The 27,676-nt window shown below is 47.5% G+C and overlaps 1 protein-coding gene across 6 annotated transcripts in view; it reads left to right on the top strand.

Annotated features, from left to right (window-relative positions):
* Positions 1-7,092: 7,092 nt before the first annotated feature.
* Positions 7,093-27,676, top strand: part of LOC142813963 (uncharacterized) — a 37,388-nt gene continuing 16,804 nt past the window's right edge. For 5 of the 6 annotated variants that reach the window (XM_075891921.1, XM_075891922.1, XM_075891918.1 and 2 more), the window contains exons 1-5: positions 7,129-7,313; positions 16,571-16,645; positions 20,161-20,205; positions 26,813-26,851; positions 26,949-26,978. In XM_075891921.1, coding sequence (XP_075748036.1) covers positions 7,246-7,313; positions 16,571-16,645; positions 20,161-20,205; positions 26,813-26,851; positions 26,949-26,978 — 257 coding nt within the window. In that variant the 5' untranslated portion in view covers positions 7,129-7,245. Of the gene's footprint in view, positions 7,314-16,570; positions 16,646-20,160; positions 20,206-26,812; positions 26,852-26,948; positions 26,979-27,676 lie in introns of all 6 variants that reach the window. The other variant, XM_075891923.1, reaches the window with a different exon arrangement.

Genomic DNA, 27,676 nt, shown 5'->3' with positions numbered 1-27,676 from the left:
CTTACGGCTTGCGCATCGTGTCTACTTCCCACCTTTAACCACCTCGAGTTCATTGTATATACTAGTTCACTGTATTCATCGCACTGCGGCCCAACGCTTGCTAAACCTTTCTAAAACCAAGGAGGTTACGCCCAGCGAGTATAACGAAGCAACCTTTTCTTGTCCGATAGTGCTCAATGTACATGCCAATGGCTGCTGATGGGGAATGAGAGACAGGAGAATTCGGCTTTTAGTTAACGCGCACGCTGCGAATTTTTCATTGTTCAACAACGCACAGGAGAAATCTCCCACTGGCGCCACCTTGCAGGTCAAAGCGTACGACTGGTTACGCACAACGACGAGGGACGAATGGGTGCCGCTGTAAAGAACTTCGCCGCTAAAACTCGATATGGTTATGAGCTGCAGTTGTTTATAGCTAAAATCGGATGAAAGAATAATCTGATTCATATATAGTGCGGCAAAAATTTTTTTCGGGGCATTGTTCCCTGTATCTCTCTCTTTCTGTCTCTCGATGAAAGTTTGTGTATTTCTGTGCGCACCGCGGGATCGGCGTCGCACTACATACAAACTTCTCAGCGGTGCAAAATATCAGCACTGAGTTAAAAAAATCGAACCAAATGTGAATGAAGAACAGTGTATTTTTTTTCTCTTTCAGAGAGCGAACGCTGATATGCGCCTGGATAAAACGATCTAACTCCGTCGAGCTGCTGGTAGGAAGCGCGCACCGCTTTGAATAGACGTCGGCGAACCGCTCCAAAGAAGATGGAACTTTGTAAAATGAACTCTGCTGGGAGTACACTCAGGCAATGCATGACGCCGCTGCGCTGACTGGAAAGCCATGTGCGCGACGCTGAAAACTTCCAAGAGTAGAAAGAGTTGGCTTGCGTAATGGTGATAGCATTCCAGAATAGCGTTTGTGCGAGTGTAGGCGACAAGAAGGCACTTCACAAATGGCGGCTGAAGGAGCGTGTAGCAGCGACTAACAATGGGCTTCGGGTAATCTGACATTTAACCAAATAAAATAAAAGCTTTTTCTTCTTTTTTCTTGCACTTACGCATGAGCTAACCGCAATGGCAATGTCTGGAATTCACTCTTCAGGGTTATTTCTTTCGTGAATCACTCGTCAAGAAAAACAATGACAGCATATCCATGGAGTCCATATTGATGAGGGAGGGGGCGAAGCATCCTTCAGCCCTTCCGTGCTTCCGCCCGTCTGTGTGTCCATCCTTGCGTTTCCCATGCATCCGTCCGCCCATCTGGTGAACCCTCCAAGTACCGCCATCTCGCATCTTTTCATCATATCTGTGTTGACCTTACCCAGTTGAACAAGTTTGTCCTAATAGAAAGGTATACGTTGCCTACTGTAGACCAAGCACTAGGCTCAATTGCCGGCGTGAAATGGTTTTCCAAACTAGACACAAATTCCGGATTCCACCACGAATCGGCAAAGCCTCAGAACTACTGTTCATTTCGCCGTTTGGGCGCTACTGTTTCACTAGGTTGCCGTTTGGTATTACTTCAGCCCCAGAGTACTTTCAAAGGAGAATGTTTGAAATCCTGGCAGGCCTTCCTGGTGTCGTTAACCTGATGGACGATATTCTCATATTTGGCGACAGCAAAGAGCATCATGACTCTAGGCTATCGAATGTCTTAGCTAGGTTAGTCCAGTCTAACGTTACGCTTAGCAATGCAAAGTGTGTATTTGGAGCACGAAGCATGAGATTTTTGGGTCACTTTCCAAGTGAAGAAGGCGTACAGCTTGATCCGGCTATACTCAGAGCCATTAAAGAGCTGAATCCGCCCTCGAATATTTCACCAGTGCGCAGTGTTCTCGGCATGGCCAATCACCTATAGGCCGCTTTTTGCCGAACTTTTAGCGCAAACCACTGCCCTACTACGGGCGCTTTTGCAGAAAGAGACCGAATGGGTTTGGGGTCCATCTCAGAACACAGCTTTCGATAGCTTAAAAGCTCTTATCTGCTAGGTAAAACGTATGGCCATGTACGATCCACGATCCCACAATTATTTCGGCGGATGCCTCCTCGTTTAGTCTCGGGCCGTCTTTTTCCAAAAACAACGTAATGGTGAGCGCCGCCCGATAGCGTTCGCTTCAAGGTCACTGACCAAAACCGAGCAGCGCTATGCGCAAGTCGAAAAGGAGGCACTAGCATTAACATGGGCTGCCAAAAGATTCGACGAATATATACGATGTATCGAGGTGAGGTTCGAAACGGACCGTAAACCTCTTGTCTCGTTGCTCGGTAAAATGCCTATCGATTTGTTGATGCCAAGAGTGCAGCGCTACAGAATGCGGTTGATGTGGTACCTATTTAAAATTGTGTACGTTCCCGGCAAAAGCTTGATTACGGCGGACACTCTTTCACGCGCGCGGATGAAAGCAGATAAACTCGCCGGTGAACTGACCGTCTCGGAAGTCTCGTCATTTCTTAAATCTTGTGTTCAAGGGCTTCAAACGGGCGACAATTTTGTTAACAGAGTACGTGATGATCAAAAGACGGACGTTGTTTGTCAGGCCTTGCTGAAGTTGTGTCGCCACGGCTGGCCAGAAAAACCAAAACTTCCTTGCTACCTATCTTCGTACTGGCAGTAACGTACCGTAATTGCCTAATGCAATGACATGTTGCTAAAGGGGACTAGATTGGTAGTACCTCAATGCCTAAGAAAAGCAGTACTAACCAAGCTCCATGATGGGCATCAGGGCATCTCAAAGACAAGATCTTTGGCGAAATAACTAATCTGGTGGCCAGGCCTCGGCGAACAACTCGCACGGTCAGTAAAAGAATGTGTTACTTGAGCGTGATTCGTCACCCAGAACTGTGAGCCGTTGATCTCAACCTTAACGCCAAGTTTCGCGTGGGAACGAGTTGGGATCGACTTGTGTTTTGTCAACAACTGTCACTACCTTGTCGTGGTCGACAACCTGTCGCGGTATCCGGAAGTAGCCCTTCTTCCCTCAACGAAAACTGGTGTGGTTATAGAAATGCTAAAAAGCATTTTTGCACGTCATGGCATTCCGGAGACTGTGGTGACAGATAATGGACCACAGTTTTCTTGTACCGAGTTTGAGAAGTTTGCCCATGATTACGGCTTTGGTCACGTCACTGCAAGCCCTAGGTACCCTCAGGCTAATGGGGAAGTAGAACGCATGGTTCAAATGATTAAGCGCCTGATACTCAAATCCAAGGACCCATACTTGGCTCTTCTTGCCTACACGGCACTCCAGGCGTCCTCGGCTCTAACCCGGCGGAAATCCTTATGGGCTGGCGCCTTCGGGCAAGATTTTCAATGGCACCGCAGCTCCGTGGTCCAGTGCATGCCACCGCTGCTTACTCTTGCAACCAAAGACAGAGCCAACAAAAAGTTACAAGCACAGTAGAACAAACGCCACCCAGACAGGAAGTTGAATAAACTAACACCAGGTGATTCTGTTTGGGTAACGAATATGAAAGCCAGAGGAACTGTGCTATCGACAGCCGCTACTACCCGTTTCTACATACTACGAACCGAGGATGGGATTACGCTGCGGTGTAATAGACGATTGCTAAACCGCATGCCACAACAGAGGCAGTGTGAAGGCAGCTACGAGTTCCCAAACGAAAGTGAGCCAGCCGACTTGGTTTCGACGGAAAGGGCGCCACCCACCGCCTCAACGTCAGCTTCAGTGCCTACAGATTCTAAGGCTGTGATTTCCACGTCAGTACCTTCCGCGTCCGTGACTGTGACCAGGTCTGGCAGAATGGTTAAGCGACCGGTTCGCTACGGTATTTATGAGTAAGTTTTTGTTCATGGTTCGTTACCACTACCTGTCTAGGCTTTGTTCATGTGTGAGCGTCCTGAATTCCACGCGCAAAACCACTGTTACTTCGCAAAAGGGGGGATGTGCCGGAATGTGTTTCCCGGGTGCTGAAAGCGCGCTCCTACATGACGCACTGATTCACCATGCCTGGCCCATGTATGGAAACACGTGGTACTGACGTCACAGTTGCTACTTGAACCGCTGCGAAATAAATGGCGGGGCTTTTCTTGCTTGCCTATCGCCTGGACTGCCGTCGCCTCCTTTCTTTCACCGATCACCGAGTGATAGCGGCGGGCGCCCCTACGGCAGTATAGTCATAAGAAAATCGAGAAAATTAAACCTGCACGGGTGACGGGCACGAGAGAAACATATCCTTTGGTGTGCTCAACTTGTACATTTATGACCAACCAACAAGCCCGCCTCGCCACCCACGGCAAAAAACACGTAGGCGCCCAACGCTAATAACTTGCATCAACATAAATCATCAACAACAAACTATCAACATAAAATAATGGCAGCATATCCACGGAGTGAATGATGGAGAGTGGGGCGAAGCATTCGTCCGTCCATTCGTCCTTGCTTCCGTTCGTCCATGCATTCGTCTGTGTGACCGTCCGTGCGTGCGTCTGTTCGTGCGTCCGTCCCTGCGTTCGTCCATGCATCCACCCCTGCGTCCGTTTATGCGTCCATCCATGCGTCTGTCTGTGTGCCCATTCGTCCATCTATTAAAAACTCCAAGTACCACCATCTCGCATCTTTTCATCATATATTCCCCATATAGAAGCACCGCCATACAGTGGACATTCCAAGGACTAAACGGAAGGTGGCACACGCACATTTTCTTACGGCTTGCGCTTCGGGTCTACTTCCCACCTTTGACCACCTCGAGTTCATGGTATATACTAGTTCATTGTATTCATGGCACTGCGGCTCAACGCTCGCTAAACCTTTCTAAAACTAAGGAGGTTACACCCAGGGAGTATAACGTAGCAACCCTTTCTTGTCAGATAGTGCTCCATGTACATGCTTATGGCTGCTAATGGAGATCGCAGCGTGCGCGTTAACTAAAAGCCTAATTTTCCTGTCTCTCGTTCCCCCTTAGCAGCCATTGCCATATACATTAAGCACTATCTTTTATTGTTCAACAACGCACAGAAGAAATCTCTCACCGGCAACACCATGGAGGTCAAAATGTTATACTTGTTACACACTGCTACTACGACCACGAAGGACGAACGGGTGCCGCTATAAGAAGCTTCGCCCATAAAAAAGTCATTGCCTTCAAACTCGTTTCCGAGTAAAATGTGTGTGGAGATATAGGCGTAGGAAACAGTCTTCGAACCTCCATTGATCAACGCTTCATGTCAACGAATGGTCAAGCTGAAAACTCTCTCCTATAATTAATCTTGTGAAGTACCAGGTAGTAGCATTTTTTGTGAATAATAGACCGTGCATGAATTCTGTCCGAAAGCTTATGTGAACATTTCGCAAAAAAGCTACGGTAAGCGCGCGTCGTGACCTTGAGAGCGTGAGATAAAACTCGGTCACTCCTTGTCGCTGTGATTACTAAGCGCGCTAGTGTGCTGACTGTGTATTGTTAGAGCAGAATGTATGGAGCGCGGCGCCACTCCCGGTGCAACAAGCGCATATGATGCAAACGCATCTCTCGATTTCGCTCAGCTATAGGCAATGACTGGCTATATCTGTTGTTGGACGTCAACGGCAGGCGCCGGTATAGGCGTGCGCACAAGGAGGACATGAGAATCGCCCCACCTCCTATAAGGGAGGGGCACAGTCACATAGGGGGGGGGGGGGGTGCAAGTTCTTCGTTACAATTGAGAATTCGTGCATACTTACTGCGTGATGCTACTAATGCTTCTTATGAACTGTGTAGCTTTCAATGCCAACTTCTTTGTGGAACAATTATTTGGAGGTTATGTTCCCACTGACAAATCTAGAAATTCTCAAACACTTCACGTCCCTCATAGTTTTAGACCTGCAGGTGTGCATTTCAGCTCCACATTAGCGCACCACGAACAGCCTATTTTGGGCACTACGGTGACATAATTTGTTTGATATGCTTCCTCTCCTCGCCTTGCGCTGATTCCTCGCAATTAGAACGGAACAGGCACTAACTCATTTTACTGAATCTACTCTGCGCTGTAGGGCAGTATGCTTGGCTCATGACACGAAGATCGAGGATACGCAGTGGCGGTATCATTTCAATGTAGCTGAAGTGGTGAAGGCCCGTGTCATGTGTGGTGGCAGTGGGCGACCATATAGTCGAAATTTCCAGAACCCTTCACTGGAGCGTGCCTGTTATCATGATGTTGGGACCTTTCTTCTCCTTATTTGTTTATTTCCCTGGACTCATAGCTCACACCCACTCAGGGAGATTGACCAAGAAAGTGTAGTGCATTTTTTCTGTGAGCATTATAACTATGTGTAATGAAGTTGTATTATAATATGACTAGTGTAAGCAAAACCACATAAAGAGAGAGCAAATGAAAAAAATCTTTTTATTATTATTATTATTATTATTATTATTATTATTATTATTATTATTATTATTATTATTATTATTATTATTGGATGCGGTGCGAAGTAGATCACGCCTTCCCTTGCAGTGCACGCGCGTTGACGTCACTCTCTCTCTAGCCTATCACCACTCGCCGCGTGTCATCTCACTCGCTTCACCCTCTCCACCACTCGCAACGTTTGAGCGAGCAGTCTTTCTGCGATGAAACTTACAAAAAACCCAACCAGCATCCCGTGTCTTTGCTTTTCGTGCAAATGTTAACTCGAGTAAACGCTACAATACGTTTCGCTTCAAACCATTCTTCGAGCACCCGCGTCGACGCCCGTTTCAACCGGGTCAATGCCGTACGCACTGCTGCTACTTCACATTCCACCAGGGTTCCCTTCGGTGAGATGATCCATAATTATATTATTACGATTATGTTAACATTACTATTATTATTAAAAAGACGACAAAAAATAAAACAAACGTAACTGCCCCATTGGTATGTACTGCGTTCTCTCTCGTGAAGCTTTTTTGTAGAAAACGCAGTAGTATAGTTTTTTGTCAGTCAAGTACAAAAGGCAGGTGCAGTTGTGGTGTTAAAATTCATTAGTGTTATATGTTCACGCTATTTTGGTGCGTGGCCTCCACTTCATCGCCAAGAAAAGTAGTATGAAAGTGCTGTTCACAAGAGAGTGTGGGCAGGAGAAACAAACCAGAGAATCAAGGGGGCGCCACTGCAGGGCTCGAGACACAGGCACCAGGGCAGGCCTCGCGAACAGCGCGCGCTCTGCGGCGATTCCGAAGCCTCGCACCGAAAAAATCTTCGGTTGCGGCGGGCGCCATTGGCTTCCTACCCTTTCAAAATTTGCGGCCGCATACGGGGCCCTCCTAAAATCTAACGCCATGTTCAGGAGGAAGAAGGACACCACTGAAACCCAGAAGGCCAAGGAATCCAAGGAGGCCAAAGATGCGTGAGTCCCGACTCCATTTTAGGCTCATGGAGGGTGAAGGGAAGGCACGATCGCGGTCGCTTGTGAGCTCAATATGCGACCGTAGGTAGCTTTTGTTCCGCGTGATATGTACGCCACGCGTCTCGACTTTATGCAACAAGGTTCGTTGTCATCAGTACAGCACGTCGCCAGTTAAGTCACTCCTTCTTCGATGCTCTAGAATTCCTTCTATGTGAGCCATATAATAAACTCCAGGGTTTCACAGTGATATGGTTTGGAGGTACGTCGTAATCTAGGGTGACCTGTATTAGTAAGGCAATCCGCGACGTCGCGTAGTGAAGGGAAGGAAGCAGCGATTGCGCCGCCCACCCGTCTCCAGTCCCGCTTACATTAAGTGGATTTGGACTTCTTAATTTGTTGAGTCGCTTGTATGGAATTTACCAATCACTTGTCTCGGTTTGGGGACTTATTTGCATTTTCAGCAAGTATAGTTATTTTTGTTATCATCACATTCGCCTATAGCACGTTTGCGTTCCGTGATAGAGCGTGTTCGAGGACATTGTGTGGTTGTGTGTTGACGCCAAGCATACGTTGAGGGATTCAACATGTAACGTACTAATGTTAATTATGCACTGGCAAACGTGCATCCAACCGAATTCGGACTACGGAATGATGCTAATGAGTAAGTATGTGCGTTTACAAACCAAATACTTGCGCATAGTTTTGCTGTACAGTGTAGTCATTCTTCATCTTTGTTTTCCAAATGAGAGAGATATTTTATTATTGTTAGAATTTTGTGGAAATGGGTCAATTGCATTTTCGTTCCTTTGAGGGTCTTCTTCACAGAAGTCCCGCCCCTTCTTTTGGAGTGAGTGGAAGAAAGGGATTTTATTTTTATGAAGACTATTTGCTTGTTAACACGGTATACCATCCGGCAATTCTGCAGCCTCAGGTGACGTCAGCCTTGTGGCGCGAAGCACAGGGATGGGTCAACCATGTCAGAGGCGCTCACCACAGCTTAGATACGCTGTGACCATGCTCGCCAGGGTGACTTTTTTTTTCCTCGTAACGCGTTCAAAAAGTTGAGGATGATCTTAAAACCTGCTAATACCACACACCCCCAGAAGTGTGAGTCACAATAGTTCGTTTGTATCTAGTCAATCAGCAACTCGCTAAAGCAATAATTCATAGTATCCCATTGTCATCAAGGACAAGGACAACCATAGCGTCACCTTCCTTTAAGAATGTTTTACCTTCAAAGAAAAAAAAAACATTCGCCATTATATATAGGCCCCGTATATATGAAATAATGTCTAGGATAATGGCGCAACCTAGCTTAACTGACTTTAGTGCCAATCGAACCGGAGGGACTCTGAACAATCTCGTGAGCTTTGTGAAAAATCTCATCCTGCGGAGAGGCACTGCGGCGAACAGCTCAGCCAAATCTATACTTATAGTGTCCGGTGTTAGGTTTGGCCTGGGGATTCGTCTCTCAATCCCTTCGGCGCCCAGTCTGACGGACGCTGTCAAGTATTTGAGTGATTATCCAGACCAGGCGGCGGGCAGAGGCGAGTCCCGTCCTTCAATTGCGGACCCTTTGGTCGTCCCTTCGAGCAGCAGCGTAACTGATGACCTCGTCGACTCGTCGGGCGACAGGAGGGCTGGCGTGGCCGGCGCCGGAGCTGACAGAGGAGCGGCGCTCCCTTTTGATCCCCAATCACCAAGCCGACCGGCCGACTGCCTATGCTCGTCAGGCATTGTACGTGCTAGCCGGAGGACGAGACGTCGTGTCGCCAAGACGCCGTTAACCATTCGAGAGAGGCCAACAAAGACAGCCTCTTCCTGGAGGAGACTGACGGCCACCGCAAATCACCCCGCTAATTGAGCGAACAAAATCGGCGGACCCTTTGAAGTATGCTGCCAGGATCGTGGGAACTCTCGAGTGGCGGCACACACATGACGCGGAAGAGCCCTGCTGGCGCCACCACAGTGCAGTGTTCACGTGGACCTTGATTGCTCGCCCCCCTCACCTGTGTGTGCGTGATTGGTGTTCGACTCGGAGAGGAGGAGCCCGACAGGGCATAAAACGACGAGGCAGAGTGCGGGACGTTGCTCTGAACCTTGCTCTGAACTATGTATCGTTCAACCACCACGCTCGTGGTTTGTGAAACCACTAACCCTTCTTTTCTGTAAATATGTGTAAATGATGTCATAAACCCCCGTTTTGTTTTCCGTATCCTCCAGCGTTCCTTCCTTCCCAACCTTAACAACTGGTTGGCAGCGGTGAGATGGACTTCACGACATGGTGCTGTGCTGTGGTGAGTGCTTGGTCTTTGCTTTGACTTTCCAGGCTTCAATTGTGTGAGTTTATTAGAAGCTGAATTGTGTGTGGGTTAGGGAGATTACCGTTTGTGAGTTTTGAGTTGTAGGGATCCCCTAATTATGTGTGAGATGCAGGACCAAAGTACAACGGTAATCATGTCGTGGAAGGCAATGCTAAGAGATGAACTTTTGTGTGTGAGTAAGCATCTAGGCATTGAAATAGAGGAATGAATGGGTAGGACAGCGATTTGGATGCTGATTGTGCAAAAAACCAGTGAGGACGAGATTCAAAACGCAGTAGAAATTTTTGAAAAACAGGAAAAGGAGAAACGGGAGCGAGAGGAACGCGAACGAGAGGAACGGAAACGAAAGGAACGGGAAAGAAAAGAAAAGGAAATAAGGGGTAGAAAAGAGCGTGATCGAGCACGCGCCTTGGTGCTCGAACAATTAGAACAGAAAAACGAGGCAATGAGGCGAAAGATTCAGCCATTCGAAGCTGTAGCGCACGAGAAGTGCGATAATCAAATGAGTGAGGTGCAGTTTAGAGCCAAAGAGAAGGCTAGCACGTGTGAAAATAGCAGCAGTTTCAAAGCCGAACCGAGTTTGAGCGCTGAGAATGATGCTGCGTTGAGTAAAGCGGCCGACAAAGGCCAGAGCGAGTGCGACGAGGTGCTGTGCCAGTTAAATGCTAGCTAAACAGCTAGGATAGCTGTAGACAATCTGGCACAGACCTCAACTGTGTTTGTCGCAACGGTGGATTTTGCAAACAGTGTGGAAGTACGCAAGGACACTGAAGAAAGCTCAGAAGCAGCGAAAGTAGGTAGCGGGGATATCAGTGCAGTAGCAGACAGCTCTCAGCAATGCGAGCTAGAGTGTTTGAGGGAAAGCAGCTGCACAGTGTTGCTAAGAGCGTCAAGCTGTCCGCCGATCTAGAGTGTGAAATAGGTGGTTTTTTCGAAAATCATCTAGACGGAGCGGCGTCGACAGCTGACGAGGGCAGTGAGAGTGTTAGCGACCTTGAGCTGCAAGCGGTACGCTCAGAGACGAGTCGCAGGAAGCGGCGCAGACGCAAGCGACGTCGCAAAGTCGCGAGTGAGACAAGCAGCTCTACGCATGTTCAGAAAAGTTTGAAGCCTATTAGCGCAGCAAGCAGGACTAGGCATTTTGCGTCAGCGTCAAAGTTCATTTGTATGCGTCTGAACTGCCGGACGAAAGAAAAGGGAACAGCGGGTCCTTTGCAAATGAAGTCAAATGGGAGGCGCCAGGTTAGTTGGGTGCGTGAGTACCAAGTTAAGACAGGTGAATCGGCGCGACATGGCAACAATAGGCCCGTTTACATTGACCCGACGAGGGCGCGTTGAGTCGAAATAAACAGGTTTTCTGGACTCGCCCTCCCCATGTATAAGCGGACGCGTCGGGGCGGAGAGTCGTCGCGGCGAGTCCCGTCGACCCGGAGACAGGGGGTAGGTTCACCGAACTCGCCGCGCTCAGAAAGGGCATGTATAACCGGTCGCGCTGAGTTGACGGCTCGTGACCTCTCCCGCCCGTCGCGGTCTCCGCTTCCCCTGTCCCCATAACTCCGACGTTGCTCTTTCTCTGTCGACCGGTACGCGCGGAGGACATCGTTCTGTTACGCGGTAAATGCAGATCACTTTTACGTTTAAATCTTGCTTGGCACGTCCTACGAGAGCTTGTTGGTTATCGTTCTCACGACCGGCTATTTTGCTCAGCCCGTAGCAGGAAATCGGCTTGTGCGCCAGAAATCTCAAATACGTGCACATGAACGCTTTAGTAAAGTTTCTGGTCACCTCGCCATCAGAATACGTTTGCGTAAATTCACAGAATTGTCTACTAATGCGCAGCATTCCAACTCCGCTTGCATTTATTTTGCGTTCTTCACAGCCAGGTTCGACTATGAAAAGGCAAATACTTTCGGGTATTTTATTCTTTGTAAGTTTTGTTTTGGTTTTTTTGCAAGTGGTGTAAATTGAATTTATCACAAAAACTAGGTGCCTTTACCAATACATGTAATTTCCCCCAGAGGAAAAGCGTAGTCCAGCGTTGGTTTCGCTCTTTTTAATTCGTGTTTCATGAATCCCTGAATGGACTTAGGCATTTCGAACGTTTTTTCGGGTTTAGTGTTCGGGTTTCGGAGGAGATGAAGGTCGTTCCACGCCAAATATCCCAGACAGTACGCTAGACGATCTACGATTACACTCTAAAAAGTAATGGTTGGTCGCTTTACTACACTATTCATTTTTGGAATCAATTTTCTAAAGAAAATTTTAATTTCTTAAATATGGTGGCAGTTAGGTTGCGACGAAACTTCGAAAAAGTGAAATATTATACGCAGCACGATAAAACGATTCTAGTCGGTAGGAAAAGAACCGCATTTCCTTGTTAAAACGCATTCACCACTAGTGTATGTTAATGTGCTTTGCGGGGAAGCAATGCAGTGTTCTTGACCAAAGTCAGAAATTTTTACAGCTTTTCAACTTTTCCAGAGACAACGCAGCTGCATAGCTTGCTTGCATTGTTGACGGTAAGTGGGGGAAAAACACGAGTCGCGAAGACAGTAGTTTGGGAGCGCTGGCACATGAACTTTGGAAAATTTGCAATATTGTTCATGTTCAGGCACTTATCGGTCTGTGTGGCGTTCCATATAAAAAATATACAATTTGGATCATTTCAAAGGGTGCAGAAACGATATTTATTTCTGTAAGTTTAATACGAATCTTTGTTTTACGCGAGAAAATATTATTTATATTCGGTGCGGCCAATTCCTGGAGAGACCAGCCAGGGGTGAACAGGGGACGGTGCGTCAGGCTGCGGATACGCCTGCGGTGAGCGCTGTGCCGCAACAGAACCACTGCTGCCATCGCGTTGTGCAGTGTTAGCCAAGACACCAACACAACCATAAAGTACAGCTGGTGCAAACTGAGGAAAAATACCAAGACAGCCATCGCGGTGGCGGAGTGACAACTGCGTAAACAACCGCAGCCCACAGCGGCAAGAGCGCAGGCTTGGAGGAGCGGAAACCGGTAGCGGAAGACGGGCTTTCGGCTAGCCTCGACGCAAAGCGTCGCTGCGATCACCGCTCACCTCAACTCGTCCGTGCGAGTCCATATAAACTCGGGCGCGTCGAGTAAGCTGAACCCGCCACTCAACTCAGCCCGCCCCCGTCGCGTCCATGTACACGGGCCTCATGTACACGGGGCTAATGCTAGGAAATGGAACTGCCAAAGTAATGTGGCAGGTGGTGCAGAAACACCATTAAGCTGTAGAACAACCGATGACGCCACCCGAGGCGAACCTCCTAGTAGTGGGGGAAATGGTCGCAAACGTTGCCGCAAGAAAGCGGAACGACTAAGGAATATAAAAGGCGGCGTTCGGCCGGGCGAACGAGCCCAGGGTAAGTCATCGGCCAGTTCAACAACAAGGTCTTTGTGTCGTGCAGTAAGGTACAAGCGGCGAACTGGTAGTGTACAGCGCGAGTCCCCCCGACGGTATGCGCGGTGGAGATTCTAATTAAAGCTTTTCACGGAAAAGAGTGTCGACGTGGTCCTAGAAGAAAGACCACAATAGCTAAACACCGCTCGGCTAGACCAAATAGGACACCGTCACTCTTTGCCTTGCATTGCTCGGGTTCCCTCGGCAGGATTGACAGAGGTCGACCGAAATCGCAAATGAGGCGTAACGCTGCCGTTCAGCGGGTAGCACGTGCACGTTGTTGCCTCGGGCGTCCTCGCAATCCCGCAAGGCCGCGACCGCCGCGTGTGCGATTGAGATGAGGGACAGCTGTAAGCTGGAGAGAGTGACAAAGGAATTTTCTTAGAAGCATGTTTGTTTGCTTAATTTTGGTTTTAAAGTAGTGTTCCTTTGTCATCTCCCCAGCTAGTTCGTGTAGCAGCAGGTCTTCTCTTCCAGATTTTTTTTTAAAAAGCATTGTACGTGTTTTAGTTGTGTTACAGGGAAATGGCCTATGGTTAGGTGTGCGATTGGTGTGCTGACGCTCTTTGGATGAGAGTATGATGTCGTGCTAGGGCGCACAGCAATGTGCGTTCTTTAAAAACATGGGCTGACATGAAACTACATCCAGCAAATGAGCGTGTTAGTACACGAGTTGCATTTCCCTTTGTTATTTTAGTATGTGCTCAGGGATCAGGTGAATTCTTTCGCTGAGCGTTATGTTATATCGAACGTTGAGATTAGAGATGCGTTTTAAGGATTTACACAGTTCGATATCTTGAAAAAATTTACGTTCAAATGAGGGTTTGAGGATACCTAGGTGAGAGAGATATCGCCTATGGTTAGGTGCGTGTTGGTATGCTAGCGCTCGTGGCATGAGAGTAAGATGTCGTGCTAGAGCGCACAGCAAAGTCATGTGCGTTCTTTAAAAACAGGGGCTGACATGAAACTACATCCAGCAAATGAGCGTGTTAGTACACCAGGTTTACTTCATTTTGTTGTGTTAGTGATTGCTTATAAGGATTATATGATCACTTGAGCTGAGAGCATGGCGTTAACCAAATTTTGAGGCTAGACATACAGTTCTAGGATTTATAGGACGCAGTTTGATCTGCTGCGAGTAAGTTTTCATTGACGTCAGGGCGTCCTACAAGTAGGCACTCACGACTACGTTAAGTATTAGAAAAGGAAGAATGCGCACAATTACCTTTCGTGGGTTCGGGCTGCCTTTGCGTGTAATTTAGGTAGTTGTATTTCATGTTAGTCATGAAATTAAATGTCTGTTACAACTTAGTAGTGCGGGTGGTAGGAGAAAGCTAGTTTTGTAAAATTGGAATTACGGTTATATGGGGCCAAATTGTGTTTGCCTTTGTGTGCTTTTCTCACACGGCAATTTGTTCCATCTTTAATAAGCATCTCCACATCCATGATTGTTGTAACTTTGGCGGCACAAAATTGTTTCAAAATTTTAGCGTACAGGTTTCTCTTTTGTTTGTGTTTCGAGAAGCCTGGAGGGTTGTAAGCGGGTCCAATGTGCTTGACTGCAGCATGGTATTGTGTTGTGTGGTTCGCCTTGCTGTTGTCAGTCATTGTGAGCTGGATTGGGAGTTGGTTTCTAGTTCGCAGCTGGAGAGAGAAAAGCCAGGCCATCGTCCTCGTCACCACCCATTCTCTTCGTGCCCAGCTGTTGGGAGCGCTGGCCAGCCGAGATTTTCCTGGTGGCGGAGGAGCTGTTAGGTTTGGCCTGGAGATTCGTCTCTCAATCCCTTCGGCGCCCAGTCTGACGGACGCTGTCAAGTATTTGAGTGATTATCCAGACCAGGCGGCGGGCAGAGGCGAGTCCCGTCCTTCAAGTGCGGACCCTTTGGTCGTCCCTTCGAGCAGCAGCGTTACTGATGACCTCGTCGACTCGTCGGGTGACAGGCGGGCTGGCGTGGCCGGCGCCGGAGCTGACCGAGGAGCGGCGCTCCCTTTTGATCCCCATTCACCAAGCCGACCGGCCGACTGCCTATGCTCGTCAGGCATTGTACGTGCTAGCCGGAGGACGAGACGTCGTGTCGCCAAGACGTCGTTAACCATTCGAGAGAGGCCAACAAAGACAGCCTCTTCCTGGAGGAGACTGACGGCCACCGCAAATCACCCCGCTAATTGAGCGAACAAAATCGGCGGACCCTTTGAAGTATGCTGCCAGGATCGTGGGAACTCTCGAGTGGCGGCACACACATGACGCGGAAGAGCCCTGCTGGCACCACCACAGTGCAGTGTTCACGTGGACCTTGATTGCTCGCCCCCCTCACCTGTATGTGCGTGATTGGTGTTCGACTCGGAGAGGAGGAGCCCGACAGGGCATAAAACGACGAGGCAGAGTGCGGGACGTTGCTCTGAACCTTGCTCTGAACTATGTATCGTTCAACCACCACGCTCGTGGTTTGTAAAACCACTAACCCTTCTTTTCTGTAAATATGTGTAAATGATGTCATAAACCCCCGTTTTGTTTTCCGTATCCTCCAGCGTTCCTTCCTTCCCAACCTTAACACCGGCAAGAAGAGTGGAGCGCGAAGCTACCACTTTTTCGTAGAGAAACCTGTGCTTGCTTTGATCTGCGCTGCGATAATCAGCAGTTCGGTCGTCATTGGGCAGCACACAGCATGACATTGGCGAAACAGCCGAGATAAATGAAGAGCGGCGTTTGGGTCGGACGTGCTTCTTGCCACGAGGTGCCGCCACGTGCCGGTGCCTTGCTGCATAGTCTGATAGCATTACTCAATTGCCGCAATAGCCCGGGCCGAAATCACAGCGAGAAAGAGCGATCGTGTGATCGTCATGCTTCCACAAAGTCACGACTCGTGCTGACGTAATTTCTTTCCCTAGTGTCACTTCTCGCTGTGTAGCTTCCAGCGCGCTCGTCGCGGAGAGAGGACAGAGGCAGCGCCCAAAGCGTATAGGACGGATTCCCTTAACATCACTGGTACATGAAGTATTCGTGACATTTTTGTGGAAATCAATTTCGGAGGCAATATAAACCTCGATAGTCGGGTCATTCGATGACTGCTTGGAGTTGTTCGGAACCCTTGAACTAACATGAATGACACAGAGTGTAAGCGAGTATGGGGCCTGCTGCAGGTGTTTCGCAATGCGTCCAATTTGAGTTGCAACGTGCTGACCATTATCAAAGCAGGACTAACTCTGCACAACGGCGCCGACATCAAAGACAAGCAGTAACGTAAGCATGGTTTCGTCTACTTCTATTTTCAAAACCACTTCTACCTTTGCCGGTGTCAACCGTCACCTTGTTGCACCTCTTATTGGTTCTCATTATGCACTCAGTAGTGGGGAAGTGATTACGTGCCCGAAAGTGCACCTGTAAATCAGCGTAACCTATCTTTAATTCTGACACATAGGCATGTGGACTTGAAAGTATCGCAATCCTTTGCGGCTGTATTTGCATGCGTTGCAGCACGTGACTGACTGAAAACTTTTTTCTTCAGGCGTGAAAAGAAGAAGCTGGCCTTGTTCCTCACCCCCAAACCTCCGACTCCGCCTCTCAAGAAGCGAGCCGGGAGGTAAGCATCAACTGCAGTAATACGGATCATGCACGGACACGTTAGAGGTTATAGCGCATATGGGTGGTCCCGTATGACGCAATCAATCAGTTCACTGTATGGTTGCTATTGCTATCGCGCTCACAAGTGTCCAACTGTCATTACCGGTGATAGACAAGTAAGGCAGTCGGACGATTGGCAAAGATCTATAAAGAGAATGTCACTATGCCATATCAGCTGCATTATTGCAGGCCTGCGTTAAGTTAGCGTTAATTGTCATATTGCGGGCCAAAATGACCCCGCATGCACAATGGTGTGCATGCGGGGCTCGAGAATGCCCCGCCACGGTGGTATAGTGGCTTAGGTACTCGGCTGCTGACCCGCACGTCGCGGGATCGAATCCCGGATGCGGCGGCTGCATTTCCGATGGAGGCGGAAATGTTGTAGGCCCGTGTACTCAGATTTGGGGGCACGTTAAAGAACCCCAGGTGGTAGAAATTTCCGGAGTCTTCCACTATGTCGTCTCTCATGATCATATGGTGGTTTTGGGACGTTAAACCTCACATATCAATGAATCAATCAATCAGCGGCGCTCGAGAATAATTTTTACCATCGGAATTCTTCAATGCACATATATGTCTGAGTGCACGGTCCTGCTTATAATTCAGTTGAACCGAAGTTCAGTTCCCGGCAGCTGATCAACTGCCGTGAATTGAGATTGAACCATCGCCCATAGGTGTGAATTGGATCGGTGTTAATTGTGATTGAAGCTTCACCCATTGGTTAATTGTGATTGAACCTTCGCCCAACACGGTAACCACTATTGTGGTCAGCGCGGTATAGCTCATAAGTGAGAGCTTATAAATAAGTGGTAAGTTATAAGCGAATACTGAGGGTGGCGCATCTCGTGTAGCTCGCGCAATAACTAATAACAATATTTATGTAAATGATACGTTGCTACGCAGAACCATGGTAATATTGTTTACCCACTGATTGGGGATATAGTCTGGCCATATTTTTCGTGTTCTGCTGAGCTGAGAGAAAGTGTTGATGACCAAATTGTAGGCGCCACTGAGAAATTTCAGCATAGAGCCATGTTTCTCGGTGTGCACTATTTATGATCTTTCCAAGCCCGATAGAACGCCCCCGAAAAACGAAAAAGCCGCTAATCGATGACATATATTGTTCTGCGCGGTAGTATACTCTATAGGCTTACGAGAACACCACCATTGTCAGGTGCTATCAGGAAACTAAACATAGTCTACAGACTTTTGCGTCTCTATATCAATCAATTTAGCCATCCGGTGTTAATAAGAGTGGCCAAACCCCCTGGCACTATAATTGTTCAAGGCGGGTGTGGCACACGACGCTTAACTTATGTTTCCCAGCTTGAAGATAATTGTTATGTAATCTTGAACGCTCAACATGAGCTTATATATCACAGCTTAGCTAACCCATGTGCTTCATGCTCTGACGGCACCTTTAGCCAGTGTATGGCGCTTCATTCAGCTGATCAGAATCGCTGGCTGGCGAACGAAAAAAAATGGACGTAAATTACTAATCCTTCTTCAAAACTCATGTGTCCTTTATGTTTCCCATGTAAGGGCCAACGTCTTATCTTGAACGGCTTTTCTTTTTCGTACATTGAGTATTCATTCGGAATGGCACAAGAGTGGTGACTAAAGCCCAAGTAAACGAGATGGTCGTTCATATAGGTTCTTTGCAAGTATACCATCATGAACACATTTTTTCCCCTTTCTATTAGGACTGTTAAGTATTCTTTAAATTAAGAGCTTTCCAACCAAGAAATTGGTAAATTTCTCAACTAATCTGCGTACGTAGCCCATCTATGCATCGTGTGTGCGTCACCCGTGAACTTGTAAATGTGCTAATCACACTCCATAAAGAAGCTTCGTAGAGATATTATAACAGGCACTCGCTTTTATCGTCGAGGACTTAATTCGCGAGCACCGCTCCCGTTCGCGATGTGGGATTTAACGGGTCATTAATTCACAAATGAAGTTGCCGCTTTTCGTCGATAGTTATCTCACTAACTAGCAGTCGAAAAAAATTTGGAGGGGATTATATGCGTACTTTTGAAACGGGGGATCACTTTCTTCCATCGCATATAACAGCGCATGCTGTAGTAATATCTGCAGCTTGCATCAAACGTTGATATATTTATATGAGGGGTTTAACGTCCCAAAACCACCACACAATTATGAGAGATGGAGGGTTCCGGGAATTTCGACCACCCGAGGTTCTTTAAGGTGCACCTAAATCTGAGTACACGGGCCCACAGCATAACGTCAAACGTTTGGAGACTATTTTTATAGAGCAACATTTATTGTTACAAAAGAAGGCTGTGTGTAAGCTTTTGCAAGTATATCAGTTGACTCGCAGTATTCATCTACATTTGCTCTCGCGAACGAAGCGTGGCCGTTTTTTTTTTAAATCATCGCACGGCTTCTCGCGTCATGGACTTTGCTTTTTGCACCTAGCTGAAGCCCCCTTGCACCGTTTGTGAAAGCGCAACTGTATACCTGTTTCTGCTTTTTTTAATCTCATTTTTCTATCGCAGCTCTGGTGTGCAGTTTATAATGACTCTGCTGAAACCCCATCCTGACACACTTCTTGGAATACTAAGTGTAAATAAGGAGCAGTGATGTCATCAGAAGTGACTATGTTTTTGGTCTTGGCACCTGAAGCCTATTCGAAGCTTCATAAGCAGTAATGGCATGGTGGAGCACGTCAGCGTGGTACAAATGTATTTGGTTGTGAAAAACAGCTGCGCGAAAGAGCCCTATGCAATCTTGATTGCAGCAGAGTAGTTCTCCAGCACCGTGCGCCCGTGCCCTAACCCCCCTCTCTCCCGCTCTCCTCTCTCATTCATTTATTGAGTTGTTTTGTGAGAACGCGAAGAAGATTCTGGGGAGTCCATTAACGTGCCATCCTCTGGGTCCTTTAGTTTCTATTGATCTTGTGATGCGATAAGCTTAGACATAGGGCATTCGGACAGGAGGGATGGCCTGGTGAAGAGAAAGCACACACGCGGGTATGGTGAATCAGAACGCGGTCTTTGTTTCTTTCTTTCTTTCTTTCTTTCTTTCTTTCTTTCTTTCTTTCTTTCTTTTCTTTCTTTCTTTCTTTCTTTCTTTTTCCTGACCTAGAACCAGCTCATCGCACTGTAGCATTCCCTCATTGGTCATAGTTGTAATAGCCCAAAAGGTACTGTTCTCTCGGTGCTGGTGGATTAGGTGTATGACCCTATATCATAAGACACGAGGTCATTCTTTCATACAAGGAATGCTTTTTTGCTGTGCATGTTGAGTATTTCATCTGATCGATCGTTAATGCTGTATCATAGCGAATACGATGCAACTCTCTTGTTCATGTGCTTGTAAACGCTGACTATATACGCGATCCCTTACAATGCGAACGATATTCTGAGGATGGGTCGGTTGGGTGCCTCTGACACTCCTCAGTCCTCGTTTGAATATAATATTAAGCACGCATGCTTTTTTTTTCTTTATCAGGCAACCTTTGAGACAAGGCAATGCGGTTCTGTCTCGAGCCGCTCAGTAAGTATCACAGTCTCTGTAACAATTGTCGCAGTTAAAACCTAACTAAGCACACCTTCGTTTAAACGATCGTTGTGTTAGTTGCAGCCTTTGGCAAAGCACCAAAACCCATGTAACGCTCCTTTGTTAAGCACTCCCCGTTATTACAGGTACCAAAAACTGCTATAGGAATTACATACTATTTGTCACTTATGCTGTATCATTCTGTTTAACCAATCAATATTTCAATTACGGCGTTAAACATATCTTGTATTGGGTCATAAGTTGCACGATGTGTAGCTGGGTGCGGCGGATTTCGCTGCGCCAAAGAGATGACAAGACTAAGGGTTTATTTCGCATTAAGCTACACACCAACCATGCGCGGCCGAACACTGTCAAGCAAGCAATTGACCTTCAGCTAAATTTTTCTTCTAGTAACAGTCTATCGTGAACGTTTACTACAATTTTCGTTGCTGCAACACGAAACGGAGTGCCTGTATAAATACTAGTAACACGTGATTCTGACCTTGCATGTCAATGCTCCTTGTCAACTTAAGTGTAATCGCTATTCATTCTTACTTAATGTGTTAATAACGAAACACTTGCTTTCGTTGGTATACAAACTTCATTTCATGATCTCTCTCTCTCTCTCACACACACAGATATATATATATATATATATATATATATATATATATATATATATATATATATATATATATATATATAAGGGAAAGAAGTGTATACCTAAGGGCTCATTTTCCGTGTTTTAACACAATATTAATGAGATCTAACAGACAGTAATGCCAAGGAATGTACAGGGGAAGTTATTAGAACCAATAGAATGTAAATAAGAAGAAAGAAAAGTGGATGAAAAAATAACCAGCCGTGAGCAGGTTATTTTTTCATGCACTTTTCTTTCTTCTTTCTTCTTATTTACATTCTATTGGTTCTAATAACTTCCCCTGTACATTCCTTGGCATTACTGTCTGTTAGATCTCATATATATATATATATATATATATATATATATATATATATATATATATATATATATATATATATATATATATATGTGTCTGTTAGATCTCATATATATATATATATATATATATATACCCACTCAGAAGGATCGCAGTGGCGGCAACGTTGTCTTCATTCTCTACCCGCGCTTCCCTTGTTTTTCCTGGTAGTGATACTTCTCTTCATTCCTTCGGTCTCAGACGAAGCCCTCTGGGCGAGTTATTCTTGCATCCTTCGTGTAAACGGCTTCAGGCGGGCAACACGCGTCACCTCTGTCTTGCATGAACATCGGCCACTAGTGGTGACACGTGCAATTTTATAGTTGACCTCGCTGAGACGATGAAGTATCATGAAAGAACCGGCGTAGCGTGCCAGTAGCTTTCGGCTCAAGCCAAGTCTGCGTATTGGGGTCCACACCCACACTAGATCACTGGGGGCATAGGTTACATGCCTATGTTGACTGTCGTAGCGAGTTTTGGAGGACTCTTGCGCTGCCAGTGTACGTAGGCAGGCAAGTCGACGTGTCTCTTCCGCACGACACAAAGTTTCCGCAATTGTTAAATCGTCATGGACGACAAAAGGAAAGATAGTGCCCAGCGTATGTTGAGGTGAGCGAGCGTAGAGCAGATAGAAAGGGCTGTAGCCTGTCGTTTCGTGTTTCGACGTGTTGAATGGCGTACGTCACGAATGGTAAAACTTCACCCCAGTTTTTGTGGTCAGAGGCGATGTACATTGACAACATGTTGATCAACGTTCGGTTTGTGCGCTCGGTGAGACCGTTATTTTGTGGATGATACGCAGTTGAGTGTCGGGACTTGGAAGCACTCAAATGAAGTAATGATTCGACAATATCAGCGGTAAATTGTCGTCCACGGTCACTTATTATCACGCGAGGAGGTCCGTGTCGGAGGATGACTGAATTCAACAGGAACTCCGAAACCTGGACTGCCATGCCGGAGCATAAGGCAGCCGTCTCGCAGTACCGCGTCAGGTAGTCGGCGCATACAATTATCTACCGGTTACCTTTTGAGGAGCGTGGAAATGGTCCCACCAGATCAATGCCGACCTTTTCAAAAGGGGAACCGGGAGGCTTTACAGGTTGCAGGTGACCAACTGGACCCGAGGAGGGCCGCTTGTGGCTCTGGCACTGCGTACAGCTGGCCACGTTGTTCTTAATTTTTTTGCTCATTTTCAGCCAATAGAACCGCTCTTTCGTGCGACTAAGTGTTCGTGCGGTGCCTAGATGGCCAGAAGTGGGGTCATCATGCGTGAGACGCAGAACAGACGTTTGGAGAGACGCAGGAACAACCAGCAGAAAGCGGGCGCCCGTCGTGGACAAGTTTCTCTGGTAAAGAAGACCATTTCGGACGCAAAATCGGCCTTCGCTTAATGAATTTCTCGCTCCAGGGAAGAGAGCTTTCAAGCTTGGGTCATTACGCTGCTCAGCGGCGAAAGTCACGGCATCGGGAAAGCCAGATGACAGAGAAACGATAAGGTGGTCAAAGTTATCGCCTTCACAATCTGTCGATGGTAGCGGCATTCTGGAGAGGCAATCCGCATCAGCGTGTAGACGGCCAGTCTTGTATGAAATGGTGAAGACATGTTCTTGCAAACGAATGGCCCATCGTGCGAGGCGGCCGGATGGGTCACGAAGGTTGACCAGCCAACACAGGGAATGGTGATCTGTGACGATAGTGAACGGGCGACCATAGATGCATGAGCGAAACCGTTGCACGGCAAAGACTACCGCTAGGCATTCCTGATCGGTCACTGTGTAGTTGCGCTCAGGCTTGCTTAAAGAACGACTTGCGTACGCCACAACGTGTTCCTTCTTGCCAGAACGCTGAACGAGAACGGCACCGATACCGATGCCACTTGCGTCTGTGTGAATTTCCGTGGGCGACGAAGGATTGAAGTGCCGAAGTATTGGCTGCGAAGTTAACAAACGCTTCAGCTTGTGAAAAGCGGCATCGCACTCGAAGGTCCACTGAAACTGGCTGTTCTTGCGTAGAAGGCTCGTCAGGGGGAGAACGACATCCGCAAACTTGGGTATGAACCGGCGGAAATGCGAGCAGAGCCCGATGAAGCTCCGCAGTTATTTCACAGATTTAGGACGCTCGAACGATTCAACGGCCGCTGTCTTTTGTGGGTCAGGTCTAATGCCATCTTTGTCGACGAGATGTCCTAACACCAATGTCTGTCGCTCGCCAAAGTGGCACTTTTTTTAATTCAATACAAGGCCAGCTTTTTCAATGCAGCTGAGCACGAGGTCTAGGCAAGTGTTGTGCTCCCAAAAACGTACGCCCGAAAATTACGGCATCATCAAGGTAACACATGCATATATTCCATTTTAAACCACGCACTGTAGAGTCCATAAATCTTTCGAATGTCGCAGGAGCATTACATAATCCGAATGGCATAACGTTGAACTCGTAAAGTCCGTCGGTCGTAACAAATGCAGTCTTTTCTTTGTCAGCTGCGTGCATCGGAATTCGCCAGTAACCTGATCTCAGGTCGACAGATGAAAAGTAGGACGCGCAATGCAGGCAGTCTAGAGCGTCATCGATGCGCGGCAGTGGATAGACGTCTTTCTTGGTAAAGAATTCAGTCGGCAGTAGTCAACGCAAAATCTCCACGTACCATCTTTCTTCCGCACTAGGATGACGGGAGCAGCCCATGAATTCCTGTATTATTCCCTTTTCCAGCATCTCTTGGACTTGCTCGTTGATGATCTTGCGCTCCGATGGTGCCACTCGGTAAGGTTTCTGCCTAATGGGATGCGCCGATTCAGTGTGGATCTGATGACGTATCCGGGACGCTGGGATTAAGGGCCTTTGGCTGTATTTAGAAAAATTGAACACTTTCGAGTGCTTAGACAGAACGTCGAGCAGTGTATGTGTGACGTTCGCTTTGGTCAAGTGACTTGCTGACCATTTGTAGCAATTGGGTATATTCTGAACCTTCTAAGCCTAGATGTTCATTTGGCTTGTAGCATCAACAAGCGCAAACAGCGTCGTACATGAATCGGGTCTAAATACTGCAAGTTTCATGCCGCCTGGCAGAATTGCAGGCTCCATGGAACTGTTCATTGTCCACACACCTGCCCGTCCATCAATGGCTGACACTATACAATGGGGAATGAGAATGTTCTTTTTCAGGCATGCTGAGGGAATCGGTTCGAGCGTGGCGTCAAACGTGCCACAGTTGTTACTGGAACATGTCACGGGAACACACACAGCAGAAAATGCAGGAACGACTGTATCCACGGAGACGAAAAAGATGCATTCCTCCGGACAGGAATTTTCCAAGAGCGCCGTTGAGAAAGTACCGTGTATAGAAAGATGCCCACTTCTGCAGTCTACAGTTGCCCCACACTCACACAAGAAGTCAATACCCAAGACAACGTCATGTGTAGACCGTGGAATAACCGCAAACTCTGTGCAAGACACCTTGCCACACAGCGAGACGTCCACAGTACAATATCCCACCGGACACAACACGTCCCCACTTACACCACGAAATGTCACCCCACAGTTCAGGCAAAACATCACTTTTGGTTCTAGCAGGTTCTTAAAATTTACACTCATCACCGAGACTGTCGCGCCCGTATCCACAAGTGCCATAGTAGCCACTCCATCGACAACTACACGAACTTTCTTCTTCAACATAAACGCTGACGGGGGTATATCTGTAAATAGCACCTGTGATGTTGCGGCTTCACCCCCACTGGCCGCACCGACTAGTTTTCCGGCGGCGGTGTGCGTGCGCGTCGCCGTGGCGACGGCGATCGTGGAGCACGGGGAACTGGTGGTGACGTCAAACTTCGATCAGAGGCCGGCGAAGGGTAGCATGACCCGGTAGGTGCGCGTGGTTTCCGTGACGTGGAGTGCGGATGGTCGAAATGTTGGTGATACATGGGCCAAGACTGTCGCTGATATGGGCGGTGGTCACAAAAACGTGCGATATGACCCGGGACGCCACAGTTGTAGCATACCGGAATTGGTCGAGGGGCACGTGGCTGCTCAGAGTAATGACTCCTCTCGGAAGGCATGGGATAGTGGTGCCGCCCTTCAGAGGCACTGTAGGCAGGCGATGTTGGGTAAACAGGCGGGCGAAAACTTCGTTCGTAGTTGGGAGTTGGATGACGGGGGAATCCAGCCTGCCGTGTGCCTTGATATTCATAAGCGTCTGCTGCGTTGATCGATGGTTGCCATGGTGGAAGAGAAACAGGAGTCCGCACACGTTCTGGTTCGTTTACGTACACATCCTGAAAATCGCTGGGGCGATGATAGGTTTGCTCACATTGAAGCAGCTCTTCTCTGACAATCTACCGTATGGTCAAAGCAAGGTCGTTAGGCGACACTGCACTGTTTCAACACTAGCCACAGTGGGGACGTTGGACAGGCGGCCGAATTTCGGAGAAATTTGTCGCATCTTGAGGGATTCAAAGGTACGACAATGCTTCATCACGTCGGACACGGAGTTCAAGCAGTCTTTCCCAATTAAGAAATTGTACACGTCTTCGGCTATACCATTGAGAACGTGTCCAACCTTGTCTTCTTCAGACATCCTCCCATTCACGATCTTGCACAGCTTCAATATTTCTTCAATGTATGTCGTACATGTTTCTCCTGGAAGCTGTGCTCTCTGAGACAATGTCTGCTCCACGCGTTTCTTCTTTGCATCCGAATCACCGAAACACTTCTGCACTTCTTCAACAAAACGTTCCCAAGTAGTGAACATGTCCTCGTGGTTCTCGTACCACATGAGGGCGGTGTCAGAAAACGAGAATACGACATGATTGAGCTGTTCGTTCGAGTCCCAGCCATTGCGTCTGGTCACCCGCTTGTAGTTCTTGAGCCACACGTCGACGTCTTCTCCTGAGGTTCCGCCAAAGTTTGTCGGCACTCTGTAGTACGGCGCGGAACCCATCGGAGTTGGCCTCGAAGCGTTGGATGGCTGCTCTTGGGCCATTACGATCAGCGAAGGTTAAGTCCGGCGAGGCGGCGGCTACAACGAAGTCCTGGTAGTGAAGCTTCCGTCTTTGGGTTCGTCCTACCCAGCACCTTCCACCAAATTGTTACACAAGGCAAGGTAAATTAATGGGGGTTTTTAATGGGCCCTGAGTCCGCGATCACCGTATAATGATGATGATCTCCACCGTCATGGCTCGTACCCACTCAGAGAGATCGCAGTGGAGGCAACGTTGTCTTCATTCTCTACCCGCACTTCCCTTGTTTTTCCTGGTAGTGATACTTCTTATCAATATATATATATATATATATATATATATATATATATATATATATATATATATATATATATATATATATATATATATATATAAGAAACAGCCCTGGACAAAGCACGGAGAAAGAATGAAGAATGACAGACAGGGTCGCTCAGATAACAACCCTGGGTTGTTAGTACAGAACTCTCGTCTTTCATTTTTTATCCGTTCTGTGTCTAGGGCTGTTTGTTTCTGCACTAAATGTAGTGTTGGTTCAGATATTTTGCATACATACATTTTGCATCCTTACTTATGTCAGTAAAACCCGCGTTTTTCTGATTCCGTTTGATTTGAAGCTTCTCTTGACATTTTCAGGCAAGAATACGGTCAAGATTCAGACTCGTCCTCAGAAAGGTAGGTTTGCTTTCGTTGTAGCCAATATTTTAATGTTTGTCTGCTTTGGCAATACTTTGACGTGGATCATTTTCCATATTCATCTATTTTTTTAAAGCTCGTCCGGGAGCAGCGACACGAGCTCAAGGTGAGTCTATTTCAAACTATCTTTTGCAGCGAAAGCGAGAAATGCGAAGGCAGGAGCATGGCTCCAAATTGTGTGTTCGCAAATAACTGGATCGCGTAGCATGTAGCGCAGTCGTGGCTTCGGCTGCACATCGTGCCTAACTGGGGCATATACGCATAGATTGATTTGATTGATATCTGGGGTTTAACGTCCCAAAACCACCATATGATTATGAGAGATGCCTTAGTGGTGGGCTCCGGAAATTTTGACCACCTGTGGTTCTTTAACGTGCACCCAAATCTGAGCACACGGGCCTTGAACATTTACGCCTCCATCGGAAATGCAGCCGCCGCAGCCGAGATTCGATCCCGCGACCTGCGGGTCAGCAGCCGAGTACCTTAGCCACTAGACCACCGCGGCGGGGCCATACGCAGATATATATTTCGGGTGGTGGACCGCACCTTGATCTGAAGTGGGGGCCGGACAGGCAGAGAAGGAGTGTCATTTTGTGGTATGTATGCCACGGCAAAAAAAAAAGGTGGGGGGGGGGAGGAATGGCATGGGCCCGGTGCGAAACACCCTGGCTTTGCCTCGGCTGTAGAATAGCACATTAATAGCACACTTTACTTACGAACTTCGGAAGCGGGATGTTTAAATATTCCCTCTTTCAGCAAAGCTCGTTCAAGCTCTATTTTTTTAATTTTCGCTAATAAAACGAA

Source organism: Rhipicephalus microplus, chromosome 4 (genome assembly GCF_043290135.1).
Source record: "Rhipicephalus microplus isolate Deutch F79 chromosome 4, USDA_Rmic, whole genome shotgun sequence".
Lineage (NCBI taxonomy): Eukaryota > Metazoa > Arthropoda > Arachnida > Ixodida > Ixodidae > Rhipicephalus > Rhipicephalus microplus.
Note: the sequence above shows the minus strand (reverse complement) of the source record. Positions and strands in the feature narration are given on the sequence as shown.